This window comes from Nyctereutes procyonoides, unplaced genomic scaffold, assembly GCF_905146905.1.
Source record: "Nyctereutes procyonoides isolate TBG_1078 unplaced genomic scaffold, NYPRO_anot_genome, whole genome shotgun sequence".
Taxonomy (NCBI): Eukaryota; Metazoa; Chordata; class Mammalia; order Carnivora; family Canidae; genus Nyctereutes; species Nyctereutes procyonoides.
In genome coordinates, this window is record NW_026575160.1 from 33,143,259 (window position 1) to 33,165,556 (window position 22,298).

At 41.8% G+C, this 22,298-nt stretch overlaps 1 protein-coding gene across 1 annotated transcript in view; it reads left to right on the forward strand.

Moving 5' to 3' along the window:
* Positions 1-22,298, forward strand: part of CPED1 (cadherin like and PC-esterase domain containing 1) — a 263,155-nt gene that overhangs the window by 199,531 nt on the left and 41,326 nt on the right. The window contains exon 16 of the mRNA XM_055314580.1: positions 20,735-20,852. Within this exon, the coding sequence (XP_055170555.1) occupies positions 20,735-20,852 (118 nt within the window). The remainder of the gene's footprint in view (positions 1-20,734; positions 20,853-22,298) is intronic.

Genomic DNA, 22,298 nt, shown 5'->3' on the forward strand with positions numbered 1-22,298 from the left:
GGCATTCGGAAAGTTTCTTATGCTTTGTTGTCACAAACATTGCTGTAATAATCATCCTTTTGCATTCTATGCATTATATACCTCCTTTGCATTATATTTTCACATACTTGCACTCCTATTAGTGTTAGAAAGAAAACATAAGTAGAATTAATAGATTAAAAAGAAAGTATTTTAAACTATAATAGATCTCACCAAAGTACTTTGAACAAATAATGTGAAGTGAGCCTGCTTTCCCACACTCCCATCGACACGGGTGTTAGTCACAACAGTACGTGTTGAAGTGAAGAGTAGATGGTCAGCCTGGTTCTCAGACACACGGACAAATCTTGCACAAGGAAGTGCTCTGTTAATTCACACACATCACAAAGAGATATTGATTCTTCTCTCCAATAGTATTAATTTCAGGTTCTCTTATAAGCAAGGGGAATATCGTTATGTGCCAAGAAGCAGGGAAAGAATTGAATTGACATTTAGTCCTGATTATATACACGGCGTGATACATATCACATGTTGAACAAAGGCCAAACTGACTCAAAACCCAATTTTATAAATATATTTTTTTATTTTTATTTATTTATGATAGTCACACAGAGAGAGAGAGAGAGAGAGGCAGAGACACAGGCAGAGGGAGAAGCAGGCTCCATACACCGGGAGCCCGACGTGGGATTCGATCCCGGGTCTCCAGGATCGTGCCCTGGGCCAAAGGCAGGCGCCAAACCGCTGCGCCACCCAGGGATCCCAAAACCCAATTTTATTCAGCAGATCTTATTGTGTGTGTCCTATCTAGGTTGTCTGGTTCTTGGGGTAAATTGTACACTCTTTCTCTCTCTCTCTCTCTCTCTCTCTCTCTTAATTATATATATATTTATATGTATTATTATATATATTTATATATTATATATTTTTATATATTTATATATATTATATGTATTTATATATATTTATATATATTATATATATTTATATATATAAATTTCATATATCTAAACACATGTGTATATGTAATTCATACATACTGATGCACACATATCCATCTCTGAAGAAGCGTAAAGAACAAGCGACACCTACCCAGAGATAAGTGGTTACAGTAGAGCGTCGTATGTCCGATAAAGTGTAATGTTATGACATTGCTGCAAAGAGAGAACAGCGTCTTTGAAGGAAGTGGAAGCCAAGAAGAGATCACGATTTTGCATGGTCCCAGAGCACATGAGGATTTCTAGACAGAAGCGAAATCCTGGGGGAAGAGCATGCAGCTCTGCGGGCCGGGAAGGCAGGATGACAGTAGGAAGAGCAAGGGACAGGCCCTGTAGTGAGGACAATTGATCTCACTTGTGAAGGCTTCGGGTTGTTATGCCCGCCTGCGCGTGTGCAACTTCTCATAATCCCCAGTGAGACAGTGGTCGAGGAAACAGAACTCCGATCCCAAAAAGCAGTATTTTAATAAATATCACCGGATTGGCCCTCCCCTCAGAATGCTGTATGTAAGCATCTTCTGCCGCCGTCCATTGGGCAGTCTACCTGCATGTCCCCCCAGGTATTTTGAGCTTGACGACTAACTGAGCATTTCCTCCTGCACCTCCCTTCATGAACGAGCTATTTTCTCCCTTCTCGTGTGTCCATCCAGTAGCTCAGAGATTCCCTAGATCATCTTTACCCCTCTCCTTCACTACTTTCAACCTCCTCCTACAGATCTCTTGTACCCTGGCCCCTTCCCCACATTCTAATTCAGCCTGTGATCCTCTTTTCCCTGAACATTTACAGTAGTTGTCACACCTACCTTCCTGCCTCTAGACCCAGCAGTCTCAGTAGAGCCTCATTAGGGTCTTTTTTTTAAAAAAAAAAATAAGGAATTTCTTTCTTTCTTTCTTTGAGAGAGAATGAGAGCATGCAGGCATGCAGGAGAGCGCAAGCTGTGGAGAGGGAGAAGCAGGCTGCCCATGGAGCAGGGAGTCCTGCGTGGGGCTCGCTCCTAGGACCCTGGGATGGTGACCTGAGCTGAAGGCAGCCCCTTAACCAACTGAGCCACCCATTCACCCTAGGGTTTTTTTTAAATATGCAGATCTAATTAAAGTCCAATAGCCCACCCACCACCATCACCATCAAAATCCTTCTATCATGTCCTAATATTACATCAAGGTCAAAAAAAGTGATCACAAAACATAGTGAACAGTTTAACCCTATTCTTGTGAAATGTATGCACATGTAATAAGTACTAAGTGGATAATACACAACTGAACATAATATGCATGTATAGAGGAATGGTAAAATCCAAAATATCATCTATCCTTTCCATTTTTTAATTTTATTTTTTATTCTCCATCCTTCTAATGAGTATGTATATAGACTAATTAATTAATGAGAGGAAAGATAAAATCCAAACCCTTTAGTATAGCTTGAAGCTTCTGATTTCATTATTTTTACATATAATGCATTTTATTTCCTTAATATGGAAATGCCCGCAGTCATTTTTAATATCATTAGAAAGGACGCATTTAACTACATACATATTGCTATTTAAATCACCTGAGCATTAAATAAGCTAACACTTATTAGGTGATTGTAAAGGTGTTTAAGACTAATAATAGCAAAACGAAACACAATTTCTTAATTCTCAAGCATATAAATATTACCAGCTTACATGTGTACTAATATGATTCTGTACATATGTGACCTTCTAAAGCAGGTTTTTTTCCAGTTTTGTTATTTTTTTGTTACGTATAGCACGAGAAACATCACTTGTCATGAAAAATTAAATGGGTATTAAATAAACTGATATCTATTTAAGTGACTTGCAGTTTTAAGTGAATACATTTAATTTCTGTGTGTGACTGTGAGACAGAAAGAGAATAATCATTACTTTTGACAGTAATTCAATTCTGAAAATCCCAAGGAGATTATCTCAACTTTCCCTTAGATGACTTTGACCTTGTCCAACTGTCCATCCTCAGCCTCTTACACATGGAATAACTGAACTGCATTTATTTTCAGTTCAGTGTAAGCTCCATCCTGCCTCCGGTTCTGATTTTATAGCTACTTTTCAAAAAAAATAAGTAATTTTTTTTTAGAGGAGTTTTAGGTTTACAATAAAATTGTATCACCATTACCAGATTGGTACTTTTTTTTCAAAACCAGCGACAAACCTACATTGACGCATCATAATCACCCAAAACCCATACTCAAAGTTTGCTCCTGGTTTTGTACATTCTATGGGTTTGGAAAAATGTATAATGACACATGTCCATCATAATAACGTCATACATTGTATATTCACTGCCCTAAAAATCCTCTGCGCTCTCCTCACTCATTTCTCTTCATAGTCACAACCCCCTAAAGCAGGTTTTTAAGATCTTCATTTCTCCTATTCCAATCACAGAAGGACAATCTTTGGATACATGTTCTCCTGTAATATCCAATCACACAGAATTTTTCCAATAATTGTTTTTTCTAACCTGCAGTCCACTTTTACTATTTAGTATTGCTCAACAATATCACATCACCTTCGGATTTTTATTGACTTACAATACTTACAAAATTGATCTTAAAATGTGAGAAAAGTGTTGGAATGTCTAATTCTCATTACAAGCAACAAATTGTTTTTGTTTTCAACCTAAATCATTAAAAATGAAATTTTTATACTTTCACACTGTGGCTTTTCATGATACAGTGGCCAGTAAAAACAAATGTTCCTCCTATGTATGTAAGAGACTTTCTCAAGGAGGGAAAAACCCTGAAAACATTGACTTACCTCAAAGGAAACTTGAATTATACGGGTATTTAATTGAGTTTACCCCCTGCCAACCTCTACATTCATCATGAGCCAGTGGCTGAGGGATAAATTAGATGGTGGTCATCAAGAATAGAAGTGCGGGGCACCTGGGTGGCTCAGTCAGTTAAGTGTCTCTTGATTTCAGCTCAGGTCATGAGCTCAGGGGTCGTGAGATCCAGCCTCACATAGGGCTCAGCGCTCAGCATGGAGTCTGCTTCAGATTCTCTCTCCCTCTCCCTCTGCCTTCCCCCCTGCTTGCGTGTACTTGATCTCTCTCCCTCTCTCTCTCTAAAATAAATAAATAAAGTCTTTGAAAGAAGAAAAAGAATAAAAATGAAGCGTTGCCTTGTGGCTTACCAGTAACCAGCGCCTTCTGGTCGCACAGTATTTGAACAACCAGAAAAAATTCTAAGGGGTATGTGAGCAATAAACATAGGTATCCTGCTCTATTTATTTTTATTTTCATTTTTTGGTAGCCCATTTTAAATGTGAGGAAACTGAGGCTCAGAGAAAAGTTATTTATTTGTGCCACATTACACAGCTAGCACGAACCCACGTATTCTTTTAAATTTAGGATGATACAAGGAAATGAGTATGGGTGTCAGAATCATACAGTCTTGGGTCTAACTTCTGACTTTCCATCAGACAAATTAGTTAAATTCTACAAGTGCAATTTCTTTAGAATGCCTCTCAATGGGGATCCCTGGGTGGTGCAGCAGTTTGGCGCCTGCCTTTGGCCCAGGGCACGATCCTGGAGACCCGGGATCGAATCCCACGTCGGGCTCCCGATGCATGGAGCCTGCTTCTCCCTCTGCCTGTGTCTCTGCCTCTCTCTCTCTCTCTCTCTCTGTGACTATCATAAATAAATAAAAATAAATAAAAATAAAAAATAAAATTAGAATGCCTCTCAATGGAGCTAATACTAATGCACAGCTACGTTGCATAATGTGAATAAGGTGGTCATTGGTGCATGATAGATATTCAGCTTTTTTTTTTTTGGTTATGTTTTGTTTTGTAGAGATTCAGTTTTAATCATAACCACGTTCGTCGAGGTCTTACTGTGATCGTGCATGGTTCTGCATGCATCACATGTATTCATTTCTTTAATCCCCTCAGCCATCTCATGAGGCAGGCTTTTACAGAAGAGGAACCTAAAGAAAGGATTTAATTCGCCCAGGATCACAAAGACAGCAAGAGGTGGAGCTGAGGTTAGAATTCTGCAGTCTGACACGGTAGCCCCCCCTCTCAGCCACCGGGCTACTGATAACGTGAGACCTGGACCCTTCAGATCTCTTCTGTCATGCCCTGGCCTCCGTGACTCTTGTGTCCCGGTGGCCCGCAGGCAAGTGAGTCTCATAGGAGAGCTCCGTGGCACATACACCAATTTCCAGGGCACAATCATGGGCAGCATCTGAGGTAGCCTGTGAAATACGATTAATATGTTTAGGAAAAGAAATCCCGTTTAAAAAATGAAATCTAGTAGCATAGTGTCCTGTCTGCATAATGACTTTTGCTACTGACACCCCGGAGAAGGAAGGGCCGTAACTTAACAAAGAAATTGGTGTAGCCGTAGAATGTGACTCCCACCGTGTACACAAACGGTTACGTTCCCGACAAAGGAAAACTTGCGACTAACTCCAGAACTGATCCGTTCCCGGGGATGATTTCTTAGTTATGCCAGACAGATGTCTGTCAGCAGGGAATATTTCTTTTGTTTATAATTTTAAAAAGAATAGTAAATGGATGTCAATTGTTTCCATACAGCTTTGTGACATTTTCTTTTGTTTTGATCTTAGGGGCCACATAGGAGTTTTTCACTCGTGACCACATGATAGAACAAATGATCCCACATGATTTCTTAGTTGTGTTTTCGACATAAACTAGTCATCAGAGCAGCTAAGTTGGTAAAGATTCTCCTGATCATAGGTTCTTTAATAGATAGTCAAAGAGATGTCATCAAAAATGACTTTGTCCTCGGGAAATACAGACTCCCTGAGATAGCTGAATCCTCTCCAGTATAAACAATGACAACTTGTTACGCATTTTTTTTAAAAGAAAGAGTTTTATCAAATTAGAAAAATCTGCTGATAGAATGACTTACTACTAACAGTGAAAATAGGCAAAACATATTTAAAACTTTTTTTGCCAACAGTTTGGTTGGTCTACACCATTTTTTTTTTTTTTTTTTTTTTTTTACTTAACACCTACATACTGACTTCCTAAAGACCTATGCTTCACATAACACACTTTGGGGGAACATATAGCCCTTCTTTGAATCATTATATCCTTTTTATTTCAATGAAATGTCTAAAGCACAGTGAAAATAGGCTTTTGAATCATTGTGAAACACCATAGGGAATGATTTAAAAAATAATGGCCCATCTATTGAGCAATTTATCCTCTTAGATACTATTTTCCCCCCAATTATCAGCCTCGGCTGCCAAACCCTTCAGTTATATGCCCAGTTCCAGTGACAAGGAACACCTGGCATAGGGCTCGGAGACTCAGTGGGAGTTAACATTCTCTAATGCTATGTCCACTTTGGTTTTGACCTGTCAGAGTTGGCCAATACAGGGGAGCCTTAAGACACAGTTGGCCTTTGAGAGATAAAACACTGAGGAGCAACAAAGATCTGAGCAGGGTAACAACTGCAGAGTTCTAGAACAAAGCCAGGCCTCTGATTTTAAAGCCATGTTAGCTATCACTTGGCTCTGCTAGGCCAGGCGAGCATATCTGATTGGTGACAGCAGGATCCCAGAACAGCTGTGGCCTAATGCAGAGAAGTGACACACTCTGGCAATCAGCTGCAAATGCCATGTGGCCGTGGGTCCTTGAGATGCAGGCCCACGGACCGCGTGTCCAAGGAGAGGGGACCCCGTGGGTTCTCGCGCATGGAGACAGGCCTTTGCAGAGCACGGCCCTTGGGGCTCACGCCGCAGAGCTTTAGAGGCATGTGGCCTATAAGGACCCACGCTCCAGAGTTGGCTTCAAATGAAAGAGCCATTTCATCCCACGCCGGGAGTTGTGACAACCGCTTCTCAGGAATGATCAAATCGCAGCAACGGCATCCAAGTTCAGGAAACAATGAGCTGATGTAAAACCCATGGGAAGCTTAAGACAAGCTAAAATGACAGTCTTACATCTCCACGTTTCTCCAGGACACCTTGTCTTCAATGTGGGGCCCTAGAGTCCTGATCGCCCCCGTGGAAATGGGCGACACTTCGTCCTGTGTCGCCCGCCCGGGCAGAGAGCGCGTTGTCCACCGCAGAATGTGCCAGCTCCTCCTGGGGCACACGGACCGCTCACGGCAACGTCGCCGCCACCAAGCCACTCCACGCGATCTCCACTATCCCCAGACCCAAAAATCATCCTCAGGGTCTTCCCAAGGGCCTGGGCCTTGCATCTCCTGAGCTAACAGTCACGGGGGGAGGACAATCAACGGCGCGTGGATGTGCCAGCCCTCCGACACCCGGGTGCCACTCCGGTCCAGGCCTTGTGGGCCACAGAAGCCAGTGCCTTGGCCCTGGCCCTGACCGCACGGCCCCGGGTCCGAAAGCCCAGCGGCCCTCATCTGCCCGCTGAACCCGGAGCGTACCTGAGGCTGTAACCGGCTTCCCAAAGCACGGTCGGGCCCGTCCCTCTGGGCCAACGCCGAGTCCCGAGCCATCTCCCTTACAGCCCTTGGGTTGTGGGGCCCCGTGGCCGCCTTCCCTGCCAGCACCCCATCAGCGCACTGGCTGTGGCCATAGCCCCCGACAGACCCAACAGATGTCTGCTAAAGGAATCGGCTGAAAAAAAAAAAAAAAACCAAGCGAGTGAGTGTCATCAACTGTACACTTCTTGGGAGCACGACATCCACATGACAGATGAATCCCGGTGATTTCGAAAATTATATTGAAACAAATATTTTCCCTGATGATAGGCCGTAATATGTAAATAACTGTTCATTGTCTACCGTGGGAATTAATTTGTGTTCAGTTAATAGGTAACTTCTCGATGTGCTATTATTCAAAAGTCAAAAATATTTGAGTGACCAAGCATGAGCTGGAAAGGTGCTTGGGGGCTTTTTTTTTTTTTTTTTCCATCGGAGGGAATAGATTTGACCTGAATCATTCACATTCTTGCTGAGTCCCATTTTGACCAACTGTAAGCATTTTAAAGAGCAGCTGGTTATGTTTAGAGATGCCATGTGTAGCCACGAAGAAAGAGTCCTCCCTGATGAAGAGTTAATTGGTCTGGAAATGTTTCATAAACACAATCTTCGTTTCTTGGTATGGTGTGTTTTCTTTTCTTTTGTTTTGTTCTTCAGTCTATGAAGCATGGGTTTAAACTTAGACCCAGGATGCAAACTCCAGCTACTCTCTTCATGAAGTTGACTTCAGAAGAACTTCCCCCAAACTCTACAAACCTTTATTTCCTCATCTGTTGAATGAATGTTCAAACGGTTGTAAAGATTCAATGCAGTCGGGCATGTGAAGTGCCTACTGTGGTGCTTTGCAGGAGCCAGGCCCTCTGTAAAGAGCATCTTTCGGGGCACCAGGGGGGCTCAGTGAATTGAGCGTCTGCCTTTGGCTCAGGGCGTGACCCTGGGGTCCTGGGATCGAGTCCCACATCGGGCTCCCTACAGGGAGCCTGCTTGTCCCTCTGCCTGGGTCTCCGCCTCTCTCTCTCTCTCTCGAATAAATAAATAAAATATTTTTTTCAAAAAGAGCATTTTTCTTCCTGCCTGCCAACTCACCAGAAGATTGGCGTCCCCCCAAAGGTTAGACCATAAATACAGTAAGTGCACCTTACCTCTTCTGTAGCCTGTGGACTGTCCTCCCACCATTCCCACAATTTTTAAGAGCAAAATGCTCATAGATCACAATTTCTGCCATGGGATATGCACGGATGCCAATAGCATGTGACCACGCAGAGCCATTGCTCTGCAGTAGGACCTGTCAACAAAATGGTTAAAAGCTTTTTAATGATTAGAACATTCTTCTACTGTTAACATATATTTGCCCTTCAAGAAAATCCTAAAACATGACTATCAAATTGTGTTAGACTATCTTTTAACATGTAAAATCAATTTTACAATTACAGTAAGTTCCCAAAGACCCTTCCTCTAGCTTTTCCTAATATTAACATTTCACATGAATATGATACTTTATCAATACTTAGGAAATTAATATTGGTACAATATATTTGCTTCATGAAACACCTTTTATGGATTTCACTAGTCTCTCCAATAATTTTCTTTTTCTCTTCCGGGATCTCAAATGGCTTTTAGTTATCATGTTCTTTAGTCTTCTCAAATCTGTGGCAGTTTCACAATCTTCCCTTGGTTTTTTGGGGGGTGGGGTTTTTTTTTATGACTTTGACACTTGGAGAATGCAGGTCGGTTATTTGGTAGGATGCCTCTCAATTTGGAATCGTATGTCTTGTCTGATTAACTTTACACATTTGTGGCAGAAAATCTGCAGAAGTGATGTGTTTCTCTTGATCACTTAATGAAGAAAAGTGTTGGCTGGGTTTCTCCACTGTGAAGTTACATTTTTTTCTGTGTAGTAATATCTTAGGGTGGGTGACCTTTAGACTAATCCTAGAGTATTTTTAAAAGTCTGATTAACATGTATAAACATGTATAAACATATAAAACTGGGGCACCTGGGTGGCTCAGCAGTTGAGCGTCTGCCTTTGGCTCAGGGTGTGACCCTGGGGTCCCGGGATCGAGTCCCACGTTGGGCTCCCTGCAGGGAGCCTCCTTCTCCCTCTGCCTGTGTCTCTGCCTCTCTCTCTGTATTTCTCATGAATAAATAAATAAAATCTTAAAAAAAAAACATATAAAACTACACACAGGGAAGGCTGTCCTGTCGTAGAACAATTATTTTCATAGCTGTTAATATTTGCATTGTTAGGACATATTTATACCAAAAATTAATATTAACTTTTGATCTTACAATGTCATGGTAGCTTGGATTTCAGTTTTGAATGCATCAACATTTCCTTCTGAACATAATGTAGCCACATTTAGCATGCCTGGAGCTCAACTGTGGATGTACAAGATGCTGATTAGTGGGTGATTTTTAAAAACTATTAGCACTCAGGGGTTACTATCAAAGCCTCAAAAGAGCTGGAATTTGTAATGTAAGACATGTAATGAGATCATTCCTTTGTAGCATGACACATGTCACTTGGTTTAAGTTTCATTTAAGGTTTAAAATTCTCTAATTCTGAGGATCCTTGAGCCTGTGCACCCGCATGTGCGTGCATGCGTGCGGGTGGGTAAGTATGGGCGTGTGTGTGTCACAGTCACCGGGATGAATGTGGGCAGGAGATGCCCGCCAGGTGCCCCAAACTAGGGTGACCGTATGTTGCGTTAAAATACTCAGTTCTACTTGTGCCCCTCAGAAGATTCCCTACCAAAGCTACATTTTTAAGGATCACAGCCTCATGTGCTTTGAGTGGACCAGGGCCCCGCGGCACAGGCCGTGCTGAAGTACATCGGGAGTTTTTTGTTTTTTTTTTTTAATTTTTATTTATTTATGATAGTCACACACACAGAGAGAGAGAGGCAGAGACACAGGCAGAGGGAGAAGCAGGCTCCATGCACCGGGAGCCCGACGTGGGATTCGATCCCGGGTCTCCAGGATCGCGCCCTGGGCCAAAGGCAGGCGCCAAACTGCTGCGCCACCCAGGGATCCCTGCATCGGGAGTTCCACTCCCTACGAGGGGTCGGTACTTCCCGGGAGACCTGCTCACTACTTAATATGCGGGCGAACGCTTGTTATGCTTGGCGTCACCCTGATTGATAGGTAAACATCAATTAAAAGTTGTCTTTTAAAATATCTCCGTGGCCTCCTGCCTCTTTCCACTCACTGCTATTTCAGCTTCGGCCCACACATAATAGGTTTGCTCCTTTGGAATAGGAAAATGACCTTTTCTAGTTGTTGTTGATGTTGTTGTTTTGTCACTTCGTAAACCGATCCAGATGCTCCGAAGCATGAGAGGCCCCACGGTCGTGCATTCAGTTCCAATTCCACCCTCCTTTGTTCACAAATCAAAAAGAACTGAACTTTTTCAAATATCCAAACCTATAAATTCATTCTTTCTTTTCATTTGCATTCACATCTACCCTCTGGATTCCATCTGGATCCAAAACCAAAAGTGCTGAAAGACCACAACAAAGGCTGCTTTCCTTGGAGTTCCCAGCTCACCGGAAGTGGGAAGCATCAGGGCCTTCACAGGCTCCAGCTCACTAGATTTCCAGACCCAACTCCACAAACCCAGACGTTCGTATGCACGTCTAAGCTGAGAATACAGGGTGCCTTTCAGAATGGAACTCCAGCAAGCGGGATCATGCTGGCCCCATCCTGGTTAACTTGAGAGGCCATCTAGGTTAAAAAAGAGAAAATTGCCTATTAGTTCAGGGATTTGGAATGCATGAGAAATATATAGAAGTATTCCAAATATTGATGTCATATTAATAAATTTAATTGAGTGGAACTAATTCATCTGTTTATAATTTGTCTCAATTTCCCCTTTTCCTGAGTTCATTGGGGACCGGCTTAATATTTGCAGGTAGTTATAATATACGGCCACTTTTCCGCTGATGTTTAAGGAAAGAAACACACAATTGTGTTATCCTATTGATGGCTCATCACTACGTGGGTCCTACTCTGTTCTGTGTCAGAACTCCAAACTCTAAGCACAAATCACAAGTCAAGCAGCATTCACAGTTGGGCTGCCCAACGCCGAGCTCCATTATTCCTTAAAAACCATTAAAATCAAAAACTTATTTATAAACTCTCACTAGAACAGAAATATCAAGCATTGAAAAGTATCAACCTTCAAAGCAGTGTTGTTAGGGTTCCCTTCTCCACGGGGTAGAAGGACTTGGCAGGCTGCTCGTTTTCAGTAAAACTCAAAAGTGAGGCAACTGTGAGGGTGAAGCCTACTCACTGCGCATGTTTTATCAGAACAATGCGAAGTAAAAGTCAAAGTGTCTCCTGCTCCTCGGTAAAATGCCTAATTTCTTACTGTTTCTTACAAGGGCATCTACTTAGTAAAAACTTTTGTAAGTTTTATAGAAGGAGCTGAGAGACTATCTGATAAGAATTTTTTTTAAAGACTTTATTTATTCATGAGAGACCCAGAGAGAGAGGCAGAGACACAGGCAGAGGGAGAAGCAGGGTCTATGCAGGGAGCCCGATGCAGGTGGGACTCGATCCCAGGACCCCCGGGTCGTGACCTGAGCCGAAGGCAGACGCTCCACCGCTGAGCCCCCCGGCGGCCCCCATCCTTAATCCTCTAATAGAGCCACTGTTCAGAGTTTCTCATGTGTCGTTCCAACAATTATGTAGGCACAGTTGAGGACATGTGATATTTGGCATTTTATTTTACTTAAATAAGATCCTGGAATACATAATGTCCTGCAACTTGCTTTATTGCTCTTAATCATGTATCTTATATATCTCTCCATATCTTCACTCTGCATCCTTCTTTTCTAAGAATCAAAAAACATTCTATTAAATGGATGTTATTTAACCAGTTCCCTGTTGATGGACACTTGAGTTGTGTCAAGTTTTCCATTATGCAAAGCACTCTAGTAAATTTCCTTGCGGACTATATAAAGTATTATCTGTAGGACAAAGTCTTTGGAGTATAATTATATTCAGAAGATATTTCCAAAATGCCTTCCCTAAAGGATATAAATCTCCTTTCATATGAATGTATATGCGTTTCACTTTTTTCTTAATGAAAAAGTTCAGTTTTAGGATCACTGTGGTATGTAAAGGATGGTTTCAGATGGATTATGCCATAATTATTTATTGCTACTGTATACCTCAGCTAATTTCCTACGAATGTTCATTGGGAGTCTAATAATGTGAATTGCATAATAGCTACTCAGTATTTTATGGCTTGCGGACTACAATACAAGGAAAGCAGTTGTTAAGTTTAGAGACAATGTGAAGACAAAAAATAATTCATTCCTTTTGGAACAAGATAGTGAAATTAGCTCCTCTGAAGCTTCATTTCCTTCTTTTTTTTTTTTAAACAGAAATACAACTGATGGAGAGCATCTTATTAGTTTCATGTGTACAACACAGTGATCCAGTATTTTTGTATGTTACAAATGATAAGTCTGGTTACTGTCTGTCATCTTATGAAGTTCTTACATACCATCTACGATATTCCCCAAGCGCACATTTCATCTTCCTGACGTTTATTTTCTAACTGAAAATTTATACTTCTTAATCCCCTTCACCTATTTTGTCTGCCTCCCAGTAATTTGTTTCGTCTATCATCGATCTATTTCTGCTTTATTTCATTTGTTCATCTGTTTTTGTTTTCAGATTCCACAAGTAAGTGAAGTCACACAGTATTTGTCTTTCTCTGATTGACTTATGTCACTTAGCGTAATACGCTCTACGTCCAAGCATGTAATGCAAACGGGCAGAACTCATTCTTTTTAATGGGCGAGTAATAGTCCATTGTATGAATCTACCACTCTTTTATCCATTCTTCTGTCAAGGGACACTTCGGTTTCTTTCATATCTTGGCTGTTGTAGGTAATACCTCAATGAACATAGGGGTGCATGTATCTTTTTGGATTGACGTTTTCATTTTCTTTGGACAAATACCCAGAAGTGGAACTACTGGATTATATGGTAGTTCTATTTTTTTATGTTTTGGGGGAAAATGCCATACCGTTTCCCATAGTGGCTGCACCAATTTGCATTTCCGCCAACAGCGCACAAGGGTTCCCTCTTCTCCACATCCTCATCAACACTTGTTATTTTTTGTCTTTTTGATAATGGCCAATCTGACAGGTGTGTGGGGATATTTCACTGTGGTTTTCATTGATGGTTAGCAATGTTGAGCATCTTTCCATGTGCCTTTCGGCCATCTCTATGTCTTCTTTGGAAAAATGTCCACTCGAGTCCTCTGCCCATTTTTTAAATCTGGTTATTTGGAGTTTTTGACATTTAGCCGTGTAAGTTCTTCGTAGATTTTGGATATTAGCTCCTTACTGGTTATATGATTTGCAGACATCTTTTCCCATTCAGTAGGTTGCCTTTTTGTTTTGTTAATGGTTTTCTTCCCTGTGCAAAAGCATCTTAGTTTGACGTAATCCCTTCTGTTTGTTTTAGCTTTTGTTGTCCTTGCCTGAGGAGACTGATCCAAAAAAAATATTGCTAAGACCAGTGTCATAGAGTTTTTTACCTATGTTTTCTTCTAAGAGTTTTGTGGTTTCACATATTATATTCAAGTCTTTAATTCAATTTGAATTTACTTTTATAGTTGGTATAAGATAGTTCTCCAGTTTTATTCTTTTGCACATTATCTGTCCAGTTTTTCCAGCACCATCTGTTGAAGATACTGTCTTTTCTGCCTTGTACATTTTGCTTCCTACATCATAGATTAATTGACCTTATATGCATGGGGTTTGGGGAGGCTCTCTGTTCTATTCTACTGATCTATGTGTTTGTTTTTGTGCCAGTACCATACTGTTTTGATTAAGAGAGCTTTGCAGCATAGTTCAAAATCAGGAAGCTCACGCTTTGTTCTTCCTTCTCAAAATTGCTTTGGCCATTTGGAAGGTTTTTTGTGGTTCCACCCAAATGTTAGGATCCTTAGGAACTTCATTTCTTGTAGGAAAGAACAGTCTTGATATGGAAGGGGACTCTGCCTCCCTAGGACTGTGCCAGGATTGTCAAGCTTGAGAGTCACCACTGAGTTCCAGGAAATAGGAGCAGCCCAGGGAAAGAGGAAGAAATGGGTGCCTCCGAAGGAGTGGTGCCATAGGGAGTGAATGTTTAGTTTTAAAATTAGATGGGCATTTTTCATTACTTAGTAGGAGAGGGAGACAATCATTTCATCTTAAAGGAATGATTCCATGGAGCCAGAAAAGCAAGTAAGATGTAAAGATTCCAACCAGATCAAATAGTCCATGGCTCTAAAACTATGGCAATATCTTACTAAAAATGAGAAATACTACTAATTCCTTTATGGCTAAACACCCTCTTTTTTTTTAAGAATTAAAAAGGCTTGCAGAAAAACTGGTAGGAAGAAATAGTGATCATGAATTCATGGGTAGGACAGGGGGCAAAACCAAGGACTCCTTAATATTCTTCTGTTAGTCATTGCAACACTTCATGAAAACTTAGTCAATCTTTAAAATTACATACTAAACATACACACTCTACACATGTTTAAACGAGGAAATCCCTGCTAATTAGCTTCCTGCAGTCTAGGGAGAGCTATGGCCATCCAGTCCGGAATCTGTGAAGTCTGCAGCAAAATGATGTGCTCTAAATGTGGAGCTTTCTGGGGTTAATGCCATTTTAAGCAACTCTGCTAAATACTACCTTTTTTTGTGTATCTAGACTCTGAGGCTCCAAGAGATGACACGTAAGGCCAAAAGAGCTGTCATTCGTTTTCTTAAATATGCCTGAACCTGAACAAATTACTAATCACCCCAGTGAAGAAAGAAGTGAGAGAGGCTAATGAATTGTTTTTCTGTCAAGGTAGTTTAAATTTCGTTATTAGTAGGTTAATTACTTTTCATACCGAAGGCAGTATTCAAAAAGATCCACATGGCCTGCGAAGAACAGGTTTCACAGACTCTTAGAGGAAAAGAGAAGTTTGGCTGCATATTCTTATTTCCATAGTGGTTTGACCAAGTGTGGGTTTGTTTCTCTTCCATAGCAAGGAGCGCAGAGGTAGACAACCCAAAGTGTGTCTGCGTTTCTGCAGCATCATCTATGCCCTGGGCTCTTTCAGACTTCTACGCACGGTTGACTCATGGTCACGACACGGCTGCTCCTCCTTCGGGCTCACACGTGTATTCTAAGAGTAATCGAGAAACAGAGTGACAAAAAAAAAAAAAAAGCACATCAGAGAAGCAAAACTTTTCTAGAAATCCATTGCCAGCTTCCACGGTTTTTTTTTGTTGTTGTTGTTGTTGTTTTGTTTTGTTTTGTTTTTTGCTAGAATAGTGTTACATGGCTATGTCTGGCTAAAAGGAGAGTGGGAAATAGAGTTCCTTCTTATTTTTTTAAAGATTTATTTATTTATGATAGACAGAGAGAGAGAGAGAGGCAGAGACACCGGCAGACGGAGAAGCAGGCTCCACGCAGGGAGCCCGATGCGGGACTTGATCCCGGGACTGATCACGCCCTGGGCCAAAGGCAGGCACTAAACCGCTGAGCCACCCAGGGATTCCCTCCTTCTTCTTGTTTAAAATGCTAGATATATTGCTGCCTGCCAGAAAACAAAGAAGAAAGAAAGGAGAATGGATGTGGTGCAGGCACCTAACATTGTCTGCGTCATGCCTAAGAGATCATCCAATGCATGTTCCCCCTCTTTTCTCTCCACCTTTCATCATTATATATTGAGAAAACTAGATCAGTGACTTGCTCAAACTCATACAGCCAGTTCGCGGCAAAGCCGGAATTAAAATCAGTAAGTGTGACTCCTGACCCAGTGGTGCTTTCAGGATAGGCCACTACCCTCCTCTCTAATAAGCTGCCCGGAGCCAGCAGCCAGCCAAGGACGCCCTTACCCTCCCAGCGTCGGCAGCCGGCGTCCAGGCTCGGGTCTGCACGGAGCCATCTGCGGGTTCATTCAACCCTAAGAGCAACGTCCTTTGGCTGCAGCTGGGAAATGAATAACGTCCACTTCGGCGGGTGCTTTGGTTTTCCAAAATAGCCAAGAGTTTAACTTAAAGAGTCAAGATTTATGAACTGCAAACAAAGATTAGCTGCTAAGGAGAATTTCAAAAGGAAGCACAGAACAGGATAGAAGATTCTTTGACCTGAACTACAGAAAGGAGGCTGCGACTGAATTTCCTTTACCTTGAAGTCCGCGCTCCCTGTCCCACACTGCTGGCTTTCCTCTGCAATCTCGCCTGGACTCCTGTCCTGCGTCCGATTTGCTGCTGTTTAGTTAGAACCAACAGGCCCGACCTGCCACCTGTCACAGAACAGCGGCCCCTGGGAGCCTCCATCTGAGGCAGAAATAGCACCACTCCGGGAACACTTCAAGCACCAAGTCCGGCGAGAGTTCCAAGTGGCAGCAGTGGTCACCGGGTGCGACTCCCACTCCGCCTTCCCGTGACCTGCAGACGTTCAGCCTATCGTCCTTGGCTCGTACGTGAGGCCCCAGTGCTCCGAGAGGGCAACACTGAACACTTCGGAAGAGTACCCGCTCGACTGCCAGCCATTTGTTTCAGAAGCTTCGAAGTAAAATAAATAAATAAATAAATAAATAAATAAATAAATAAATAAATAAATAAATAAAATAAAATAAAAAAGAAGCTTCGAAGTCAGATCAGAACACGCTTCTGTAATATTAAGTGAATTTCTTCTAAGCTGCACCTAAGAGGATAATTAGAACAAATGAGATGGAGGTTTCAGCGGGAGCCGAGGAAGGCACTCCTGGCAAGGAGCTGGACTGTGCCCCCGGACAGGCCGCGGACGCGCACTTCCAGCAAGAACTTTGCACACTCCAGGCATGAGCACTTTTCCATTTTGAAGATGTATTTTTAAAAAAATGCTTAGAATCACATTATACATTAATCATTCTTCCTCTGAGTAAGAGTTTGTAGTAGATAAGCTTGGACGTGGCATCTCCAGAAAGGTCCATGATTTCAATCATTATAATGTACATTGTCAGCATATGAGTTCCTCAAAAGTGACTTTCTTTTTACTTAAGATGTCAGATAAATCCTTTTCCTGCCTTATCTAATGGCCTTTGACATGCAATTTCTTCTTCTCAGAACTCTCCTGCCCTGTTTTTCTCATTATTCAGTTCAGATGTTGCTACCTCAGAGGATTCCTGGGGGGCTCAGCGGTTTAGCACCGCCTTCGGCCCAGGGCATGATCCTGGAGTCTCGGGATCGAGTCCCACATTGGGCTCCCTGCAGGGAGCCTGCTTCTCCCTCTGCCTGTGTCTCTGCCTCTCTCTGTGTGTCTCTCATGAATAAATAATATCTCTTTGTGTTTTCCTCAATTTCTTTCAGAAGTGTTCTATAGTTTTTAGGGTATAGATCCTTTACCTCTTTGGTTAGGTTTATTCCTAGGGATCTTATGCTTTTGGGTGCAATTGTACATGGGATTGACTCCTTAATTTCTCTTTCTTCAGTCTCATTGTTAGTGTATAGAAATGCCACTGACTTCTGGGCATTGATTCTGTATCCTGCCATGCTGCCGAATTGCTGTGTGAGTTCTAGCAATCTTGGGGTGGAGGTGGGTGGGGGGTGGGGGTGACTGGGTGACGGGCACTGAGGGGGGGCACTTGACGGGATGAGCACAGGGTGTTATTCTATATGTTGGCAAATTGAACACCAATAAAAAATAAATTTATTAAATAAATAAATAAATAAATAAATATAAATAAATAAAAATCTTAAAAAAAAAAAGATGTTGCTACCTCAGAAAAGGTCCTGGGACTAACATAGCTGAGAGAGCCCACACGCACTCATCAGTGATTGGGTTGGGGGGCCAGCGGACAAGCCATCAGGCGTACGGAACGGGCCATTCCTCTCCTTGACTGATGCATGTCAACCACGTGTGGGGCTTTAACCGAGTAGCTAGGACTCTGTCGGCTGTGGTTGGACTCTCTCCAGGTGAATATGAGGATATGACCTTGCAGACATGCACGCACACACGCCAGAGAGACCCCAAACAAACAATAATTTTCAGGCAAAGGTTTATCTAAATCTAGAGTTTCTGAAATGTTTCGACGTTATTTGCATGAATGAATGAATCTATCATCACCATCTCTCTGCATCTCCGTGCGTCGATTTATACACGCCACAAGATATCTTTCTATTAATACGTTGAGCACAACGTCTCAGTCTGAAGTTCCTGAATTTAGGTGACTTGGCGGCGTGTTCATGCTGTTTCATATGACATATGTTGTTCTGTAACAAAGCACTGCTTTAGGTTTTTGTCTTTCTCATGTGTCTTGGAAATCTCTCCATGTTGCTCTGCTTAGATTTATCCTGTACATTATATGAGGGTTTTTTCTCCCTAATGTTTGATATAAACATTTTTTTTGTAATCTCGTAGATGCTTTATGTATTTTTTTTTCTGGCCTTAAAAAAGGTCCAGCCTGCACCAAAAATTAAATGCATAGACAGCTATCACACACACACCATTCGCAGATGTTTATTCAGACTAAAACTCCTCAACTTTGTGTTATTTTAATTTCTTTTTTATAATGAACACTTTAATGCAAATCACATTCCTGATGTTTTTTTTTAAGATTTTATTTATTTATTCATGATAGACATAGAGAGAGAGAGAGAGAGGCAAAGACACAGGCAGAGGGAGAAGCAGGCTCCATGCCGGGAGCCCGATGTGGGACTCGATCCCGGGACTCCAGGATCGCGCCCTGGGCCAAAGGCAGGAGCCAAACCACTGAGCCACCCTGGGATCCCTTACATTCCTGATCTTTAATCAGTATTCTAAATTCCAGTTCCAGTTATGAATTTAAAAATGGAAATATGTATACTGAATCGGTATTTCGTGAAGTCTGTGCATGACCCTCCTTCCTTTTGTTCCTTAATATCCTGGACCTTCTAATCTGAGATGTGGAAATCTGAGTTGGGTGTGAGAACGTGTGAGAGGGTGAGGGAAGGTGACCAGAAATTGCTCATTAGAGACAGAGTCACAAAGCAAAGAGGAGGTCAAACCAATTATTTTTCTCCATTACTGAGAATTTATGATATGAAATGGGAAAGAATTACGTCTAAACTTTTATGCATTCAATAAATATTTGCCTATTATATGTTAGGGACTGGGGATATGTGCAAGTGAAATAATTCTTTGCTCTCAGGGAGTATTCAGTCTAATGGAAAAGACATAAATAACAAATTATCACCTAATGGTGAAGGGTATGGAGGAAACCAGCGGGGATGGCGCGGACAGGAGTGGGGATACACAATGATGCCAGCGTTTCAAGAAGGCCTTGCTGAGGCCTGAAACACAAAAGATGCTCCCCAGGAAAAATGAGAGGGAACGCTTTCCTGACGGAGATAACAGCGTTTTTACCCGCCCTAGATTGTGATAACTGAGGGAACCGGGTGAGAAGGGAGGGAGTGGAATCAGGTGAGGTAGGATGGAGGGACACAGGCCAGGTACGGGGGCCAATACTTGTAAGAACAAGCTAGAAGATCACTCTGGAGTGTGCCCACATGTCCAATTGTAATGGTCTACCGCCGAGACGTATATGATGTTGTGCATCAACTTTACCACGATCAGAAGACAGGACAGGGATGCTTGAGAGAGAGAAGAGGGGGGCTTAGTGCAAATGAGGGTGCTCTGACCTGCTCGAGTAGAGGAGACAGAGAGGAGAAATCTCAGAAAGCCAAACCACCGTTCTCGCTGCACACGTCAGCTAGAGAAGGCATCGCTCACTGCGGAACAGGCCTCTAGAATGATATTCCTGGCAGTGGGAGGTTACCCCCTTTTGTAAATACATAAACATGTTTTGACTAAAATTATGTATTTGATTCCATTTATGGCATATCATGGGTCTTTAATAAATGTGCACTGAAATGAGATTCATCTGTTAACATCCTTCTCAAAGATTTCCCTTTTTTTTCACATCAGTGGGTTTTTGCACTCGATGGATTGTCTTACAGTCTATTTTTAATGAACCAACAACCCACAGTGTATTTTTTAAGATAAAACTTGCACCCATTTCTTTAAAAATTGGTAGAGAAATCATATCAGTGCAATAATGAATATCAGTGCCAAAATAAAGATTAAGTTGTCATTAGAATTTATATTCATCTCTCAATGCAAGTAGCTACTTCTAGCACAAGCAACTATTGACAAGTCCCTAAAAGGGACCACAATCGGTCCCTTTTGTCTGCAAAGGTTATTTGGCACACACACAAAAAAAATCTCATTTTTTAGATTTTATTACTATAGGTCAGGTTAATTACAGCTAATTTCTACCATTTTAATGCAGGACTGTGGTTTGCTGATTCACCCAGAGGAAAGCTGTGGGTTACAGCCTATTTCTTCGGACTACATTGAAGCCATTTCACGGCCCGAACTAAAGATCTGTCCATCTGGGGACACAGCAGGTGACTATTATATTGGATATGACTTCTGTGAAAAAAAACTTTCAATGTAGATGAGTGTACGCTTAAACTATCCTTATATAAAAAAAAAATCAAGGTACCACATGACTTTTTTCATTTGCATAAACTGTAACACCTATGATTAATCTGAATGCAGTGTTTTAATATGTGAAATACTTTGATTCATCAAATTCTCTTTTCTTCACCGTCTGTTCTTTGCCTAGTTAATCCATATTCATCTATAGATATCAGCCAGAAAAGTCACTTGTACCAGAAAGCCTTTCTTGAACCCCCGATCTGTTTCCTTATGGTATATTTTCATAACACCCTGTGCCCGTCTTTCATGATCGTTTCCACAACCATTTAAATGTTAAATATATAACTAATTCTTTGATGTCAGTCTTCCCAAGTTGTCCGCTGGGTGAGGACAGGGAGTCAGACTTGTTCACAGTTAGCACTATAATTTCTACAGAGTAGGTACAAAATAAATATCTGTTGAGTGTGTGGACCAAAGAACTGCTTAAGGAAATAAGTCTAGTTTAAATCGTTTTTCTAAAAAAAAAAATAAAAAATAAAAAGAATAAAAAAATAAATCATTTCTCTAATTACAAAAAAAAAAAAAAGAATCTTTGAGAATGCTCATTATGTCTCCCACACATTGAGCATTAAGAGAGGCAGGAGAATCCTGACGTCGCATTGCAATTACAGTGTTGAATCCCACCTCATCCCAGAGCAGAGCTGGAAGGAGACGCCTCGATGCCACCGTCCACGTTCCCTGTTTCTCTCCTTCTCCAGGGCTCTTCTTTCTGGGGAGGCTCTTGGGGTCAGGCTAAAGCTAGGACTAAAAATACCTCCAAAGAGATAAGAGGAGCAAGGAGCACCTTCTCTGAGATTCCTGGTCGGCCCTCTGGCCTTATGACCCCGCATCTCCCTTCATCTAAAGAGCCTAAGAAAACACTCAGGAGCTTTTCTACCCTCGCCGTGAACTTCACACCACAACTTGAGTGGGAAATGAGTTTCACAAATGAGCGGTACGAATTGCGATTTGGCATGCCCAGTTAGCCAACGTGGGCATGTCCCTGTTCTCCAACATGTGTTCTAAATAATAAATTACGGTCCGTGCACAGGGAGGGATTTACCCATGATGGCACGTCAGGTGGTATGGTTTACGAGTCTCAGCTAAGTGAGATATATATTCTCACATACAGAGGAGACACCGATGTGTCTGGTTAAGGATTTTTTTTTTTTATCAGATGACATTTTATGAGACTCGTAAAACAACGTAATTCCGTTCCTCCTACTGAACCAAAGTCAAAAGTTCTTCAACAAAAAGTTGAAGATACGATACTGAGCTTCCTCAGGAAGCGGCATCTTTTCCTGTTCATTAAATTTGCTGTAAGTTACGCCGGGCCCTGACATGGGGCTACCTCGGTGCCTGGTCCTTCCAGG